The sequence below is a fragment of the Numida meleagris genome, chromosome 3 (genome assembly GCF_002078875.1).
Source record: "Numida meleagris isolate 19003 breed g44 Domestic line chromosome 3, NumMel1.0, whole genome shotgun sequence".
Lineage (NCBI taxonomy): Eukaryota > Metazoa > Chordata > Aves > Galliformes > Numididae > Numida > Numida meleagris.
Window position 1 is genome coordinate 8705317 of NC_034411.1, and position 17222 is coordinate 8722538.

Consider the following 17222-nt stretch of genomic DNA (forward strand, 5'->3'; position numbering starts at 1 on the left):
GGTAAATACTTGTTTTCCTTTTTCAGTTCAATCCTGATGACAAATCTGCTCAGCACCACAATGCACACCACTGCTTAGAGATTACCGTGAACTGCAGTCCAATTATAGATCACTGTATTATTCGAAGTACTTGTACAGGTTAGTGGGCTTTTTATTGTTTGAGATTGACACTGCTTAACGTTGACTAATCTAACCTGAGTGCATGAAAGCAGCACATGAACTGTGATTAACATTGACACATTTCTTTTTTTGTGCAGGTATTCATTACAGATCTTAAAACTTTTTTGACTTTCAGTGACATTATTACCAAGATTTGGGTCCAGAACCTTTGCTATCATGTATACTTGGCCTTCCATTTGAGTCACTGTGGATTCATTGGGCAGTTAGTTTAAAACCTGAACAGTCACAGGAGTGTTCTTGTATAAAACTTACTTGTTTCTGGTTTGTATAGTTGTAGCTGGCAGGAAACAGCATTTGAAGGGGGAGTATGTGGGACTTTTTCATTAGGTGCATTAGAATGTGCGTTGTTGGAATTTGATGACATCAAAACTGTTTGTGAGTTATAACTCTTACGCTAAGTTCTCTTTCCTGTCAGGAGTGGAAGGGATTTGATGTGTGCTAAGTATGAGCTGCTAGCTATACTGACTGAAGAAATACATGATGTGGATGGTTAAACACTTGTTTCCCTGTCAGGGATGATGAGAAATGTAACCATCGGTAGAATAGATTCTGGAAAGAGAGGGTCAGAGGCAGTGAAGGTCTGAGAGGCATTGTGACAGTTACAGTCACTGGAAACAAGACATGGCAAGAAAACACAGTAAGTTTTAACATGTTCAAAAACAAGCAGATAAAATGGAGTTGGAGCATCAGAAAAAAGAAGTGAAGAAGAACAAAGATACTGAGTCTTTGCATGGAACTCACAATATAAACTTTAGATATCTAAGTTCACGTGGTGAAGTGGAATGAATCTACATGGTAGGCTGTGCATAATAGTTGCTCAGCTCAACATTAAGGCATGGAAACAAGATCTTCAACTAGACTATATTTTTCTGGTACTAACAGGAAATCCTCCAGGGAACTATAATGAGGATAGTAGAAGGACTCCTTTGACTGTGCCTCATAGATGAAGACATGCTCTTTCTTGGAGGTTTCAGGTTGTAAAACTCTACCGCAGTTACGAATAAGGCAGCTCTGCTTTGCATTGCCATCTGTTTTATTGGAGACAGATCAGCTATTATGGGAAAGTGATAAGAGACGAAGGAGAGGAACAAAGGGTAGCTAGCTACTCTCAGTATCTTCTTTAATTTTACCTTTTTTAAAATCTTAAATACTGGGAAATTCTAGTATGTGAAATAAGTTTATTCTTTCAATTCCTCTATGCAATAGTGGGGACCCCAGTAATGAGGGAAATTAATTTATTGGACTACCTTCAACTTGCTTAGAAAAGTAGCTTAAAGAGCTGCCTGGCTTCATGTTGGAGCATGTTTATCTATAAGTTAGTAGGTCTTGATGTTTTTGTGAAAAATGTTTGTTAAAGTTGTTTCGATTTTTCCTGGCCACTGTTTATTATGATAAGCCATTTCTGATAATTTTGGACTTTTGTCCTCTTCAGCCTGCTGGATTGCTGAATTTTTGCTGCATTATATTTGTTTCTCTGCTCTGAAGTCAACGTTTCTGGTCAATTTTGGAGGCAGTGCGTAGGCTTTGCTGTCAACACTTATTGATTATTAATTTTTATTGGCTTTTTAATTCTACCAAGCCTTGCTATAACCTACTCAGGAAGTACTGAGTGTGTGTAAAAAAGGTAGGAAGAATGGCAGTCTGCCAAAAAAGGCATTTACTGTTTCCAAGTCAGTGGCATCTCTGAAATATTGATCCATAAGCATTCAAAATCTCTCTCCTTGCACATGCTTGATACCCTTTCTTGAGATCTCCTAATTGCATAAAGCATCTTTCTGCATCGCTATATGTAAAGTTCTTAATGTATGTGATATGTCCAGATGGGAGCTATGTAAGTGTGAGTAATTTCAGCTGGAGGTCTCTTTACTGCCAGTCCAAAGCATCTTTGAAACTTCAAAATGAAGTAAGTGGCAAAATTCTGAGTCCAGATAGTCTGTTGCATCTGTTGCACAGGAAATCTGTATTAGTTCTCATCTTGATAGGTAAAAACAGAAATTGATGAAAGAGAGCTCCGTTTATTTATTCAACTGTTGCTTGAGTGTATGCAGTTATTATATTCTAGGTTAAAAATAAATAAATAAGGCCTAAACCGGTAATATATGTGTTTGGTACTCTTAAAGTACCAATTTCACACAATAAATGAGTCCACTGAAGTGAATCAGAATAAAGATTACTTTTTTTAATAATCAAAATGTGATAAAAGCTATGCTTCCAGAACATTGTACTTGGTTCCCAAAAGTGCAGAAGTTGCTAGCTGATAATACAAGTCGGCAGCAACTAGGAATTGCCAGAAACTGTAGTAAATCCTTCCCCTCAACATAATACGAGCCTTCCATCAAAACGTACTTTTCTATCCTTCTGAGGAGGGGAAGGCCCTGAAAAACAAGAGGACAAGTAAGTTAGAAGAGCCTGACGTGGAAAAAGGGTTTCAGCAGTGATGCTGATCTGTCATAGATAAAGAAGACTTTGAATGGCAAAGTGTTGTGTAATTTTTGTTCCATATTTAATGAGAAGAGGTGGGAATGATAAATGTGCTCGTACCCTAAAGGGATAGTGAAATATGTTCCACTCTGACGGTAACAGTGGATGAGGTTAAACAGCTGTTAAAACAGACCTTCTAAAATCATACAGGGTCTTAAAAAGCACTGGCCAAGGTGTCTTCTGGACTCCTATTATGTATGAACAGGAACTTCACAGCTGGGATGGGTGATGTATGGCCCTGCTGGAGCAGACAGGAGGGGGGCAGCCATAGCAGGAACTAAACAGGATGAAATATGGCCAGTAGTACTACTTATTGATCCCACATGGAATGAGATAGTGAATGCAGGGTTTGGTCAATCAATAATGAAAATTTATTAATCGAAGGAAATTTATGTCTACTTACAGAAAACTTTAATGGTTGCATTACACTTAGCATTTGCGATGACTTCTTTTGAGGAATGTGGCAGTCCTGGTATAAATATGTGGATCCCTGAAAGATATTTGACTTCATCCTGCACTACTTTTAAGCTCTTGAATTCCACAGAATTAACAGAGCACACATCAAATAGATTTTAATTGTAGGGTCGTTATCATTGGCTACTTTGTGGCTGTTTCAAAGATGGCAACTTGACTGTAAGCCACTAACATTGTCAGTGACTTGCAGGGAAATAAAATATGTACTGATGGAGTTTGTAAATGATGATGATTTAGGGTGTTACAAACGATGAGGAGGATGAGCTGCTACGCTCTTTTGCAAGGTAACTCTCGTGGTGTTTGCGTTAATGTGGGTAAGTGTGGATAACTAGGAACAATAGCCTGTTGTTAAGTGTAAGTGATAAACCTCTATCATAAGAAGCTGTATTCCTGGGAAAAGCTGTAAGAATATCCCCTACAAGGAGCGACTAAAGGAACTGGGGCTGTTTAGTCTGGGGAAGAGGAGGCTGAGGGGAGACCTCATTGCTCTCTTCAAATACCTGAAAGGTGATTGCAGTGAGAGCGGGGCTGGTCTCTTCTCACTGGTGACAGGTGACAGGACAAGGGGAAATGGCCTCAAGTTGCGCCAGGGGAGGTTTAGGTTGGATATCAGGAAAAACTTCTTTACAGAAAGGGTTGTTAAGCACTGGAACGTGCTCCCCAAGGAGGTGGTTGAGTCACTATCCCTGAGTGTGTTTAAAAACCGTTTGGATGTGGTGCTCAGGGACATGATTTAGCGATGGGTTGTTAGAGTTAGGGTAGTATGGTTAGGTTCTAGTTGGACTTGGTGATCTTGAAGGTCCTTTCCAACCTGAGCAATTCTATGATTCTATGATTCTAAAAGTCATTGTAGGTAAAGAGATGAATGTGAGTTGTCCTGTAGTTGAGAGGCCGAAAGAACCAGTGTGCTCCTTCACTGCGTGTGTGGTGATATTGTTGAGAAATAGAGAGATTGTGTTACACTTCTTCTTATTCCTCGTTCAGATCAGATCCTGGTGTCCATAGCAACATAATGAAATTTTAGGAACAGTTCAATGAAAAGTCCTAAAAGATAAAGGAGAAGAAGTCATTCATAATGAAAATCATACTGACCACAACTTGTTACTTAGAGAAGGAGAAGGCTGAAGGAATACATCACTTGCACCAAATACATACATTCACTGGTTCTCTTTTTACTAACGTATCCATAACCAGTAACTGGATACTGAAGCTGGATAAATTTAATTGAAAAATTAAAGTGTAAATTAACAGGGTAATGAGTCTGTAACTAGCTAACAAGCTTTATGGCCTTTTCTCAGTTGTTTGAAATCTTGAAATCAATATTAAATGTATTTCTTAAAAATACATGCTGAAGCTCCAACTATGAGAATTGAAGCAGGAATTAATTCAGGGAATCCTTACTCTCTGTATTCATAAGGTCAGGTTAGACAAAATAATTTCTTCAGGATTTAAGGAAAGAAAGCGTAGTCTTTGTGGTGTACTATACTTGAAGGTAATATGAAGGCTTACTAATAGGGCATGTACTGGCTTGCTGATTTAATTGTGTTTACTTGAGGGGAAGGTGTGTGTTATGTAAGCCAGATAACACTTAGATGAAATCTTACATTCAGAAATCACTGTAAGTCTGCCATTGATTTTAGAGGGAGCAGTTTCATGTTGTCATCCTTCATGGAATTAAGAGAGTTGAGCTGAGCTGATGAATTCTCGAGCAGTTTTGCGTCCTAGCAGCCTGAAGAGTTTGTTGTCTGTGTAGTAATGTAGTTGAAATCATCCTAAGGGCTGCAGCAAGGAGCTTTCAAATTCAGTTGGATGTCTTGTGTGTGCTTCTGTACTCCAAGCTGTGCTGCCTGTCTCCTGCTTGTCTTGACTGAGACAGTGTGACTATGCATGCTACAGAATTATGATTTGGTTGGGCTCCTTGAAGTGGTGCGTTATGAAAGTTTAAATGAAATGAAAATAAGGCAGCAATTATCATTAGAATTTTATTGTATTCCTGTGGTCCTTTGTCTGTTGTAAACCGTCGGCATACAGTGGGCCTAATGTGGGGAAATTACTGAGCAAGAGCTTTCTTAAGCATGAATTATTATTTAAACGATTGTCAGTTCTGGCAGTCATATGCAGCTATACAGCTTGGAGGAGGGATTTTAGAAAGCAACTCTTACCTCAGTTTTTTGCATCTCCAGAATGATGACATGGGTGTTTTTCTGCCAATGGCTTCCAGGGTTTGGCACTGCGCATGCCTCATCTTTTAAAAATATCAGTTCACTCTTAACTTCTCTTGCAGCGGCACTGCCAGACTATTTATAAACACGCTGTGCTTTGACGCTATGGTAACTGTACTGTTTTCTTCCAGTTGGCTCTGCAGTATGCGTTAGTGGCCAAGGAGCTTGTCCTACTATTAAACACTGTAACATCAGCGACTGTGAAAATGTTGGACTTTATATTACAGACCATGCACAGGTATTTTCTGTAACTATTCCCTTACTTTGATACGGTTGTTTACTATTCCCGATACCTGTCCTTATTTACCTTTTCTATTTCCTAGGGAATATATGAGGACAATGAGATCTCCAACAATGCATTAGCAGGGATTTGGGTTAAAAACCATGGAAATCCCATTATCAGGCGGAATCACATTCACCATGGACGTGACGTTGGCGTTTTCACTTTTGACCATGGCATGGTAACGCTTTATTTTCTTCTTTTGAAGAAAGAAATGTAGGTGTTACGTAGCTGAAGTCTTTAGGTTTTGCCCATTATCGAGTAAATGTTTAAAAGAAACATGCTTTTACACGTAAACAGATGTTTTAAAATCTGCCTATGGCTGCTTCTTTTGCCCTTGTGAGGGCAACTTCACTTGAAAGACAGTTTTAGCTGAAAGGGATTTAGGCAAACTTTTTGCAGATGATTGGCAGCCTCTTAGATTGAATTATGTTGACGTGATAAAATGCCTCTTGAAATAGGATGTACATGGTAGGCTTTCATTTACGCTATCACATTCATTTTCTTTTGAAACAGATGAAAAATAAGCTTTCTGTAGGATTCTGTAGGATTCTTTATTAAGGTGCCAGAAGATGCAAAAACATAATATAATGCTGTATGGATACTTAATCAGTCCCGTTCTAATGTTACAGCTCTGAAGCAGAGCATGCCCATCTTCTCTGGGAAGAAGGCTCTTTTTAGCATGTAGTTGGTCATGGAATTTTAACACAAAGTTGCTTCAGCATTCAGACATTCTTTAAGGAAAACGTGTGGGTGGAATGAAGGTGATACCTTCCACATGCATGTAAACTAATGAGTAATGAGTGTGCCCTTGAAATAGAAAACAGAATGGATTTTTGCCTTTGGATTAAAGAATTATTTGCTTATTTGTTTTTGGCAAAATATTCCACGTCTTCCACACGGTGCCAGATCATTCTTTTTTCTTCTTGAATGCCAAACTGGTAATTCCTCTCACCCAGCTGACAAAAATGACAGGTTTTGTCTGGTCACTTTTTTCTTTAGTTAGGGATGCAAAAGTGAACTGCTCATTGGAAGTACAGAATGTGATTCAAGTACAGTGAACAAAACGTCAGACCAAATAAGGGCTACTGAGGTTAATACTGCTCACTTTAAGATCAAACGTAGTAACAAAATCAATGTGATTTCAGATTTCTTCTAGCATGGAATTTGATTATCTTGCTGCAGAAGTTGGATACTGCTTGATAGTGATTGTATATACCTCTTGTTATAGAAAATAATAAACTGTCTAGCCTCTTGCTTTGGGCTTTCAGTTTTAATGGTGCTGTAGTTAAATTGGTGCTATTGTAATGGAAGCCAACCTGTAACAGGCTTGATTTCAGAATGCTGCTGGAGAAGGAGGTCAGCCAAACCCAGTGCATGTGTCACATGCTGTGGGATACTGCTGCGTATTCCTTTCCATACATTTTGTTCCTAGCCTTAATACCTGACACAGTGCCTGACCAGCTGTGGCTAAATATGTTAGGCCTCTTCTTTGTCAAGAAGGCTGTAATTAGACTTGGTATGTTATATCAAGATGCTCTTTGTAAGTAAATATCTGTTGTCATCTAAGTTGTAACTTTGCTGGTAGGTGTTACTCAGTTTTCAAGAAAGGAGAAATAATACTTGTGAAAATGCAAGCACTGAAGACGAGTGGCTTTGACTAGCTGAGAAAGACATGTCCCAAGTCACTATTACAAACACAGCTTGGGTGTAAACTGTACCTCTGTTTTCTCATTTCATTGTCTCGCTTATCTTCTGACCTTTGGATCCACTGTTCCTTCCATATCCCCCATGTATTTCATCTTACTGTCACATGCTCCGCCCAGATTTAGTAGGTTCAGTTGTCTAACAAAAATAGATAGTCATTTTAAGTTATACTCACTCAATGCTTGCTCCAAATAAACAGTAGTCCAACATTTTAAAGAAACTAAATGCATCGATTCAGCCACTAAATAGCTTTAACTTTCCAGTTGAACATGAGGTTTTTCTGTGTTGGAGGAGCGTTGGCCAGGTATCAGATGCCTGTTGAATAAAATAAGACATTTACTTTGGGAAATGAATTTCTGTAATTTCAATAAAAAATGAATGTAACTATGGCAAGCAAATAACATAGCAAGCTTTTGAAAAAAAACCAAACATGTATTTTATAATGGACAAGAAGAGGATAGTTCCCAAAGTTGCAAATTTTGATCCCTGAGTATTGTTAGGCTCACTTAATTATGGGTCTTTCTTCTTTTGTTAGGATGTCTTCCTGCCCTTGTAGGTGCTTGCTCTGTTTGCCTATTGTAACCCAGGTCTGATTGGGTTTTTGAGTATTGGCCATCTGGAAATAGTATTAACAGAAGATGCACTGTGTAGATAGAGAAGAAACTCCTGAGACCTTTCTCCTTTCTAGCCAGGTTGCTGGGGAAGCAGGGATAGAGGTGCAACACAGTACTAGTTGTAGCCTTTGATTGGCAGTTTCTTGGTCTCCTAATATGCTGCAGCATATACATACATCCATACACCTCTCCAAGACTTGAATATGCTCTGAAACATGTAATAAAGTGATTTCAGCTATAGGAAACCTGGCGAAGGAGAGTGCTTCCAAGTCTAGAGCGGAGCTCGTGGGTTGGCTGAAAATCTGGCTAGGAGAAGCTTCTGATTGAAGGCCTGAAGTCTGAGTATTAAGTGTATGGGTACTGAAAGATGTTAAAAAGGAAAATAATAATGAAACTAGACTGCATTCACGTGATTCATTTGAAACAACAGTATTTGATCTGTTTTCTTACATCTAGACTGTGTATTCCAATACTGTGATCCTTGTGATAGAAGCAAGGTGGAGTCCAAAGACCTTTTCCTTTTTAAGCAAAAGAAACAGTAGCATGTTAAAGAGAACACATGAATAATAGTTATCTTAGCAGCAAATATGACAAGTGATCCTCTTATCTCACACACTAACTATAGTTAAAGGCTTGGAAATGTTATGTGCAGTGTGATGCAGTCTTTGTGATACTTCGAGTTTAAAAAAAAAAGTGAAAAAATATAATAATACTGGCCTATGTGTTTGGGAAGTATTTCAATAAGTAGGTCAATTTTTTTTTTACAATATCCAATCCTTAAGAACGTCCCACTTCCACTATTGAAATGCTTCTTAGTTGTAAAGTTCTCTATCAGACTGCTGGAACAGTTTGAGATGAGGTTACTGCAAAATGGAAATAGCCTTTAAGCAGCACATTGTCTTCCAGATAAAAATCCTACATACAAATGACTATGTTTGCGTAGAATCATGGAATGGCTTGAGTTGGAAGGGACCTCAAAGGTCGTGTAGTTCCATTGCCAACCACTAAATGAGGCACCAGCTCAGGCTGCCCAGGGCCCATCCAACCTGGCCTTGAGCGCCTCCAATGATGGGGCACCCACAGCTCTGGGCAGCAGTGCCAGGGCTTCACTGCTGTCTCAGTGAAAAATTTCCCGTAACATCTAACCTAAATCTCCCCTGTTTTAGTTTAAAACCATTCCCCCTTGTCCTATCACTCTCTACCCTTGTAAAAAGTTGGTCTCCCCCTGTTTATAAGCTCCCTTTAAGTATTGGAAGGCCTCAGTGAGGTCTCCCCAGAGCCTTCTCTGAACAAGCCCAGCTCCCTTGGCCTGTCTCCCTAAGAGAGGTGCTCCAGTCCTCTGGGCATCTTGGTGTCCTCTTCTGGACCTTTTCCAGTCTCCACATCTTTCCTGAGCTGGGGCCTCCAGGTCTGGATGCCGTACTCATCGAGTACTCACAATGGGGCCTCACAAGATGGGGCCTCTGTGATGTTTCCCTTTTTCCAGTCACTGAGGGCTCCACTCCATTGCCCCTAAGGACAGTTTCCCAGGGGATCTCATGCAGTAATTCCTTAAGCAGCTGAAGTTTGCTCTCCTGAAGTTCAGGGTTCTGACTTCAGTTTTTTGCTAGACCCATGCTCCTTTAGATCACAAACTCTACCAGGGCATGGTCACTGCAGCCCAGAGTGCCTTCAATCTCAAGAGCTCCTGCATGCTGGTGAACACCAGGTCACTGCTTGTGACCGTGAAGTGGGATAAGTACATTCCAGTACCAGATTCCTACCCTACACGCTATTTTCCCGTGGGTTTCTGTACCGCAGTGCCGACTCTGAAAGGTTAAAGAGTGCTTTGTTTTCCACTTCCAAGTTCTCAGCCTGTTCTTTGTCTCCCGATGCTTGTCAAAACTTAACCTCTTCTTCCTAAACCAGCGACATTCTGCCGTTGGCCAAGCACTGAGCCTGCAGGCAGGAGAATGGCAGCAGTGGTGGCAGCAGCCCTCCCTGCCACGCACAGATGTCTCTTGCCAGGTGCCAGAGACAAGATACCAGACGGAACTGTGTTGGGTCGCTGTGTGCAAACAACAGAGAACCTTCAGTTGACTGGAAGAATGAGCTAAAGTAATTTTATGATTTTCAGATTGGGACCTAAGCATAAGGCTTCTTTTTTCCTTGTTCCCAAATGAGAAGTCATTCTTTTAAATGTTACAAATCTGGTAATTTTAGAGGAGTGTTTATACAGTCCAAAATATAAATGAAGCTTATGCCAGTCTCTCTATAGAATGCATAAAAACTCAGCTGGCCTTTTGCGGCAACAGCAAATTTCTCCTTTGCCCTACAAATAAAGGGTTTGTTCTGCATCGTGAATGTGGATTTCTTTATGCTGCTCTGGGGTTTTTATAAAATCCACCTACTCTCAGATAGAGACCGTTCCAGACTTTGGTAGGCAAATTTTTCTGAACTTTTTTTTTTTTTTTTTTTAATGTTGTCAGTCACATTTATTCCTTCTTTAATTAAGCTGATGCAGAACAGGATACTCTTTGTCACTTTTTCTTTCTGTCTCGGTCTGTTTGGGTTTTTTTGCCCTGTCAAGAGTATGAGTGTCAGTAAACACTCAAGAGATCTTAAAACTTCCCTGTTATTTTTTTTATGACCTGTATTTTTTAAACAGTTGATGTGAACTATCTGCATTTCTGTAATGGTGCGATCTTGGAAAGAGAGAAAGAAGAAAGCCCTCCTAAAAGTGCAGAAGAAAAACACTTTGGAGAAGATAAGCGGTGAACAAAATCACATCAGTTAAATGTAACCCTAATTTATTTCAAAGCAGTGTCTGTTAGAGTAGATAGAACCAAAAACAAGTGACAGAAGCTGTTTTAGTTAACCAAATAAGTGCTGATACTTTGTCAATTCGTGTACTGTTTCCTTTTAAATAAGGGTGGAGTTGGGAAGGGAGAGAATATCAGGACATTCAGCCTTCACTTTACAGAGGATATTTACAGGACACTTTGTATGTTCTGTGTCTGAAGGGTTATTTTGAAAGCTGCAACATCCATAGGAACAGGATAGCAGGCTTTGAAGTGAAAGCATACGCCAATCCGACAGTGGTTCGGTGTGAAATCCATCACGGCCAGACTGGAGGGATCTATGTCCATGAAAAAGGAAGAGGACAATTCATAGAGAACAAAATCTATGCAAACAACTTTGCAGGCGTTTGGATTACCTCAAACAGTGACCCTACAATAAGGTATTGTTTTCCTCGCTGATATTTCTCTACTTAGAAGTGGAGCTTTGGTGGGAACGGGAATTGTGCAACTTTATCTCGTTTTTCACTGAACCGTGAATGTCCCTGTATCTGTAAAAACGAAATGGCTGTCTGTGTTTGGCTGTGCGCGTGCTTGAAATGCGTATTTCTTGAAAAGCCACAAAACAAAGATTCTGGTTTTTTTGTTCTGTTTCAACTCTGAGTACTGTACAGTTCTAGACACTGTGTGTTCTACAGCACCGTACAATTTCATAACGATTATTTTGCTTCTTAGGGGCAATGCAATTTTTAATGGGAATCAAGGCGGTGTTTATATCTTTGGTGATGGAAGAGGCCTTATTGAAGGAAATGACATTTATGGTAAGCTGCTTTTCTTACTGCATCTTGAATTCGGGGAAAAATGAGCCCGGAAGTTGCATTAAATACCATTTCTGTTAACAGGTAATGCATTAGCAGGAATACAGATTCGAACAAACAGCTGTCCCATCGTTCGACACAACAAGATCCATGATGGTCAGCATGGTGGCATTTACGTGGTAAGCATTACCTGCAGGCAGGCAGGCAAACTTGCTTTCAGTTCCTAGAGGCATTACAAAAGGACAGTGGTGCATGTAAAGTGTGTGCTTGTACTTACACTGACTGCATTTCTCAGGTTGTAAAATAGGTTAGTTGTATCAGGGTGAAGCTTGTATTGTAAAAGTGAGGAATAAAGTGCAGTTTCCAGCACGTGCAAGGACTCCTCTGGTTAAACTGAAGCAGCTGTCAGGTTACTTCAACCATTCCGCATTTTGTTGAAGGAAACGTTTTCATCCCTGCCTACCAAAAACTACCAGATGTTCAGCCAATGCTGCAAGTGGAGAGCTTCATCTGCTTGTTCTACAAATCTCACCAGAACAGTTCACGCTGATGGAGAGTACTGCTGCTTTCCATTTAAGCACGAGCACGTGGTAAAGAGTTACCTTAAGTGATCTGTGTCAGCCGGGGGATGAGGCTGGTGTCGGTGTGAGGGGCAGGAGCTGCAGCTTCCAGCTCTGCCATGGTGCTGGGGAGGTGCCTCTTGTGGCAGAAGGTACCAGAGATTTGCAAGTTCTACCGCAGAGCCTTGAAGTACAGCAGTTCACATGCGGAGTGCTCTTAATTTTACAAGAGTCAAAATGGTGACGTAGTGTTATTTTTTTTTTATAATAGTGCAAATATATGCCTGGAGAGAATTACTTCCCACAGTAAAAAAAAGCCGTGCGGGGGTGGCGGGTACAAGCAGCAGAAGGGTGTTTGCAGGTAGCAGATGTTCTCGACTCTTACGCTTCTTGTATTCAGCATGAAAAAGGACAAGGTGTGATCGAGGAGAACGAAGTTTACAGCAATACTTTGGCTGGGGTCTGGGTGACAACGGGGAGCACTCCGGTCTTGAGGAGAAACAGAATACATAGTGGGAAACAGGTGAGTTTTCCTCAGCGTGCCGGAAGGGGGACAGAGAAAGAGGAAGGGTTTGTATTTTATTGCCTTCAAACTAATAATGACAATTTTCACGTGCTAGGTTGGAGTTTATTTCTATGACAATGGACACGGCGTGTTAGAAGACAACGACATCTATAACCACATGTACTCAGGGGTTCAGATAAGGTAACGTGTATTCTCATTCTTCTGCCTAACCAGAAACCGTGTTGTGTTATTTCATCTTTTTTTTTCTTTTAACTGTTCTTGTCACTTTGCTTCTAAAAATAACTTGTGTGGAATTCAGAATGTCGGAGTATTCTTACGCTTCGGCTTACAAGGAGGAATTGTCTCTAATGTAGGCTGTGTATTGACCTTTGAAGCGTGTAAAAGCTAAAAATCTCTTTGCTTACTTGAAAATACAATATTGTGGTAAAGTTTCAGCCAGTCAGATCTGCCGGGCATTTCTGCAGAGGCGCTTCCAAAGTTTGGCCTTGAGAAACAGGGAACTGTGATAAACGATTCCTTTGTATCTCTCTAGAACTGGAAGCAACCCCAAAATCAGACGCAACAAGATCTGGGGAGGTCAGAATGGTGGTATTCTGGTTTATAATTCTGGTAGGTCTGTTTCTGTCATTTATCCCAAATTGGGATTTTTTTCTGTGATATCTTTTCCCGTTTCATATCTTTTTTTTTTTTTTTCCTTCCCACTCTTTAGGGCTTGGATTTATAGAAGACAATGAAATTTTTGATAATGCAATGGCTGGTGTATGGATTAAAACAGACAGCAATCCTACACTAAGAAGAAACAAAATCCATGATGGAAGAGATGGAGGCATCTGTATATTTAATGGAGGAAGAGGTAATTTTCCCCTTACTGGCATATACCAGGTGTTCTGGATAAGAGTTTAATTTCAGTTTAAGCTGTGTCCGTTTTAAAGTATTCTTCAGAAATCTAGCTCTTGTCTTTTGAAGTAATAAAATAGCTGTAACAAACATACCATGGTGCTTTTTAGCCTTAATTCCATCACTAATACTAAACTCTGTGGGAGGCAGAGGGGTAATTAATCTCATGTGAGATGACTGTTAGATTGCTGCTTACATCAGTGCTTCTATCTCATCTGTAAGCTTTGCCATTTCACTGAAAGACAGTACTCAATTCAAGTTAACCTGCCAGCATCTTGCATCTGAACGTTTTGGGTTTTGCCAGTCTCAAAGATTAAGGGCAAAAAAAAAAGGAGGTGTTTTTAAAGGAGTCTTTTGTACACCTGTACATTTCGAAATGGTCCTCCTCTGAAATCTTTTGACTGTTGGGTGTCCTGATACCATCTGCTGGTATTCTGTAGGTAATTAAATGAGCTTTAATTCTAACTTTTTAATTTTTAGCATTTTAAGGTAATCCTGTCCTACAGTAATAAAAAAGCAAGTTAAGCTTTGTATTGGCAGGCTGCTAGCTTTGGGAGACAAGAACAGAACGATGCTAGAAAATCTGAAAGTCAAAAGATCTCTTGCTTCCATAAACTTAGTATGGCATTTAGAGAGATTTTCTGTAATTGTGCATGCATTCCCACATTCCCAAATTCTATTTTGTACACTGAGAAGAGTATCCTAGTATGCTTATGCACTGAGGTCTTCAGATACTTAAAGGCAGCTGACAGGAGGGAGAGTGACTTTTTACACTGTCTGATAGCAATAGGACCAAGGGGGAATGGTTTCAAACTAAAAGAGGGGAGATTTAGGTTAGATGGTGGGGGAAATTCTTCACTCAGAGGGCGGTGAGGCCCTGGCACTGCTGCCCAGAGCTGTGGGTGCCCCATCCCTGGAGGTGCCCAAGGCCAGGTTGGATGGGCCCTGGGCAGCCTGAGCTGGTGGGGGGCAGCCCTGCCCATGGCAGGGGTTGGGGCTGGGGGTCCTTGGGGTCCCTTCTAACCCAAACCATCCTGTGGTTCTGCGATGACATTGAACTTCACTAGCTAACTTCAGTGCTATCGATGAATATTCCTCAAATGAAAGGAATGAACGTTCCACAGAATGGTTACAGGTAAGGAAACGTTAACAATCTGAAATCTCTTGTTTGTTGCTTCTGTAACAGGTCTTCTGGAAGAGAATGATATCTTCAGGAATGCCCAAGCTGGTGTTCTTATCAGCACCAACAGCCACCCCGTGCTAAGGAAAAATCGAATATTTGATGGATTTGCTGCAGGTTTGTGTTGTTCAAATCAAATTTGAAGAGCTTAGACTGAGCTGTTCGCTGGGCTAAATCTGTTTCTTTACCCCACATTACTGAAGGTTTTTAACAAGCTGTTGGGATATCCTTCAGTCTGTTCTTGAAATAATTTCAGAATTCGGAATTGTAGCTAAAATATCTTCTACTGCTCATGTGCTGGGAATCAGTGCACAGTCTTCTTTCTCATTTTTCTGTGCAATGCTATTTATTTCACTGTTTTATTTTAGAAGCATTGGATGAAGTTGTCTAGGAGGTATTTATAGTTGATCTGATGGTTGCTGGTCGGATGTTCTGTCACTGCTTTAAAACAAGGAAACAGATAACAAATAGGTTTTAGAGAAGTATCAAAAGCATCTCAGGTGTAACTCTCATTCCACAAACTTGGAAGATGATTGAAATGAGCATTTTTGACTCCAGAAGAATCAAGGAATGTTTAATATTAAACAGTCACGTTTCTGTACGTCTAACATTCCATTCCATTCCAACTGAAGTTTCGTTCCTGAGTTTTCTCCCATCTTTTTTTCAGAAGAAGGAATTTTTCTGAGGAGAAGGCTCTAAAGCTGTTTCTGTGTGTAGAGGGGGGGGTATAGGATGCTGCCAGGAGCAGTCCAAGAGAAATGACGTGGAAGATGTGGGCTAATGATGAAAGTGAAGATTTGAATGATTTTTAAGTACAACAGCACAGTGGCCAAGGACTGACTTCACCCACTTTCTTTTCTCTGTTCCCATCCCACAAAAGGAATTGAAATAACAAATCACGCGACTGCAACATTAGAAGGCAATCAGATTTTCAACAACCGCTTCGGGGGTTTATTTCTCGCATCTGGTGTCAACGTGACGATGAAAGGTGAGCCTGAGCCTTCGTCCGTTGTGTTTGGTCACTTTGTGCTTTTTTAATTCCATGCTGGTTTGGCTTGCTTGTTGTACGTGCTTCGTTTCAAGTTCTGGTTCCGATCCGGTACGTTTCTGAGCTGAGTTTGTCATCAGGCGCTTTGGTTGAGGGTGGTAAGCCGAGCTGAGCCATGTGAGATTTTTTAGATGGATTGCCAGAACGTTCCAAAGGTAACGGAAGGGTTTCCGGTCACGTTGAAGTGGTTATCAGCTCTTCTGTCTCAGAACTGTCTCTGAGCCGGTCACTGGTTCTGAGCGGGTAAGCTGGTCGCTACGCACCTCTCACGGATGTCCTACGCTAGGATAACGGGATGCCTTCTGTCACAGCTCTGAGAACAAATCTCCAGTAAAGAAGCACACCTCACTCCGCTTTTGGGATCTGAAAGCAGGGATATTCACAATCCCAAAGCACTCATTCAGAAAATAGGAGCAGTTTGGGTGTGTCCGGTTCCAATGTCTGATGAGAGGAGTGCATGAGAATGGGTCTAACCTGTCTGTAACCATCCTTCACACACCAGTTCACAAGCAGTACTTAAACAAGGGTGGGTCAGAGGTTCCATGCAGTACATGCACCGAGGAGCAGTCTGTCTGGGCTGAGCATCTGCCTTGTCCTTTGAGCAGCTGTCTTGCACCGAGTAGTTGATACGCTCGTGTGCCAAAAGTAAAACACAGGCATAGAACTAACTGTTCCTAATCGTTTTAGCCCTGAGAAGCCTGGGGGGAAAAAAAAAAACGGATGTCTTTGAGAAGTCATTGACTTAGTGTGTGTGTTTTTTCTTTCCCTCTAACAGATAACAAAATAATGAACAATCAAGATGCCATAGAAAAAGCTGTCAGTAGAGGCCAGTGTTTATATAAGATATCGAGTTACACCAGCTATCCCATGCATGACTTCTACAGGTAACAGTTTTCCTCTGGCCGCCTGCGCTAGGCTTCCTCAGAGGAGCCCCCTTGTTCCTTTAGCAAGGCCCCTGAAAGCGGCCGAGCCAGGTAACGCTGCGAGCTGTTCCCCCCAGTGCTGAGAGAAGACATTCAGCCCGGTTGTGCTGCGCTGTCTGTACTGGGGGCTGGAGGGAAAATGTCCGGTTGCCACGAACCTGAGCCCCAAGGGGTGACATGGCAGAGCTCCTTTTCCAGAACACCCAGCCGGGAGCGTGCCGTGAAACCCAAGCCCGTGGGAAACGCTCAGCTCTTAACGCTCCTGTGCGCGGCCCTAAGTGCCGCCCTGCCCCCGCGCCCTCCCAGCCACTCTGTCCCAACCCCTCGGTTTTTGTTTCACGCCCCGTGTGTTTTTCTGCAGGTGTCACACCTGCAACACCACGGACCGCAACGCCATATGTGTGAACTGCATCAAGAAGTGCCATCAAGGACATGACGTAGAGTTCATTAGACATGATAGGTACGTTGCACACGAGCGCGTCAAGCTCTCGTGACGCTGCGAGTGGGAGATCTAAAGAGCTGTCTTTCTTTGTAG

At 41.3% G+C, this 17222-nt stretch overlaps 1 protein-coding gene across 2 annotated transcripts in view; it reads left to right on the forward strand.

Moving 5' to 3' along the window:
* FBXO11 (F-box protein 11) overlaps positions 1-17222 on the forward strand; it is a 64145-nt gene that overhangs the window by 45578 nt on the left and 1345 nt on the right. For both annotated transcript variants that reach the window (XM_021391788.1, XM_021391789.1), the window contains exons 9-22: positions 27-138; positions 5489-5595; positions 5681-5818; positions 10961-11178; positions 11471-11556; positions 11638-11732; positions 12514-12636; positions 12734-12819; positions 13172-13248; positions 13349-13492; positions 14723-14833; positions 15597-15704; positions 16540-16648; positions 17049-17147. In XM_021391788.1, coding sequence (XP_021247463.1) covers positions 27-138; positions 5489-5595; positions 5681-5818; positions 10961-11178; positions 11471-11556; positions 11638-11732; positions 12514-12636; positions 12734-12819; positions 13172-13248; positions 13349-13492; positions 14723-14833; positions 15597-15704; positions 16540-16648; positions 17049-17147 — 1613 coding nt within the window. The remainder of the gene's footprint in view (positions 1-26; positions 139-5488; positions 5596-5680; positions 5819-10960; positions 11179-11470; positions 11557-11637; positions 11733-12513; positions 12637-12733; positions 12820-13171; positions 13249-13348; positions 13493-14722; positions 14834-15596; positions 15705-16539; positions 16649-17048; positions 17148-17222) is intronic.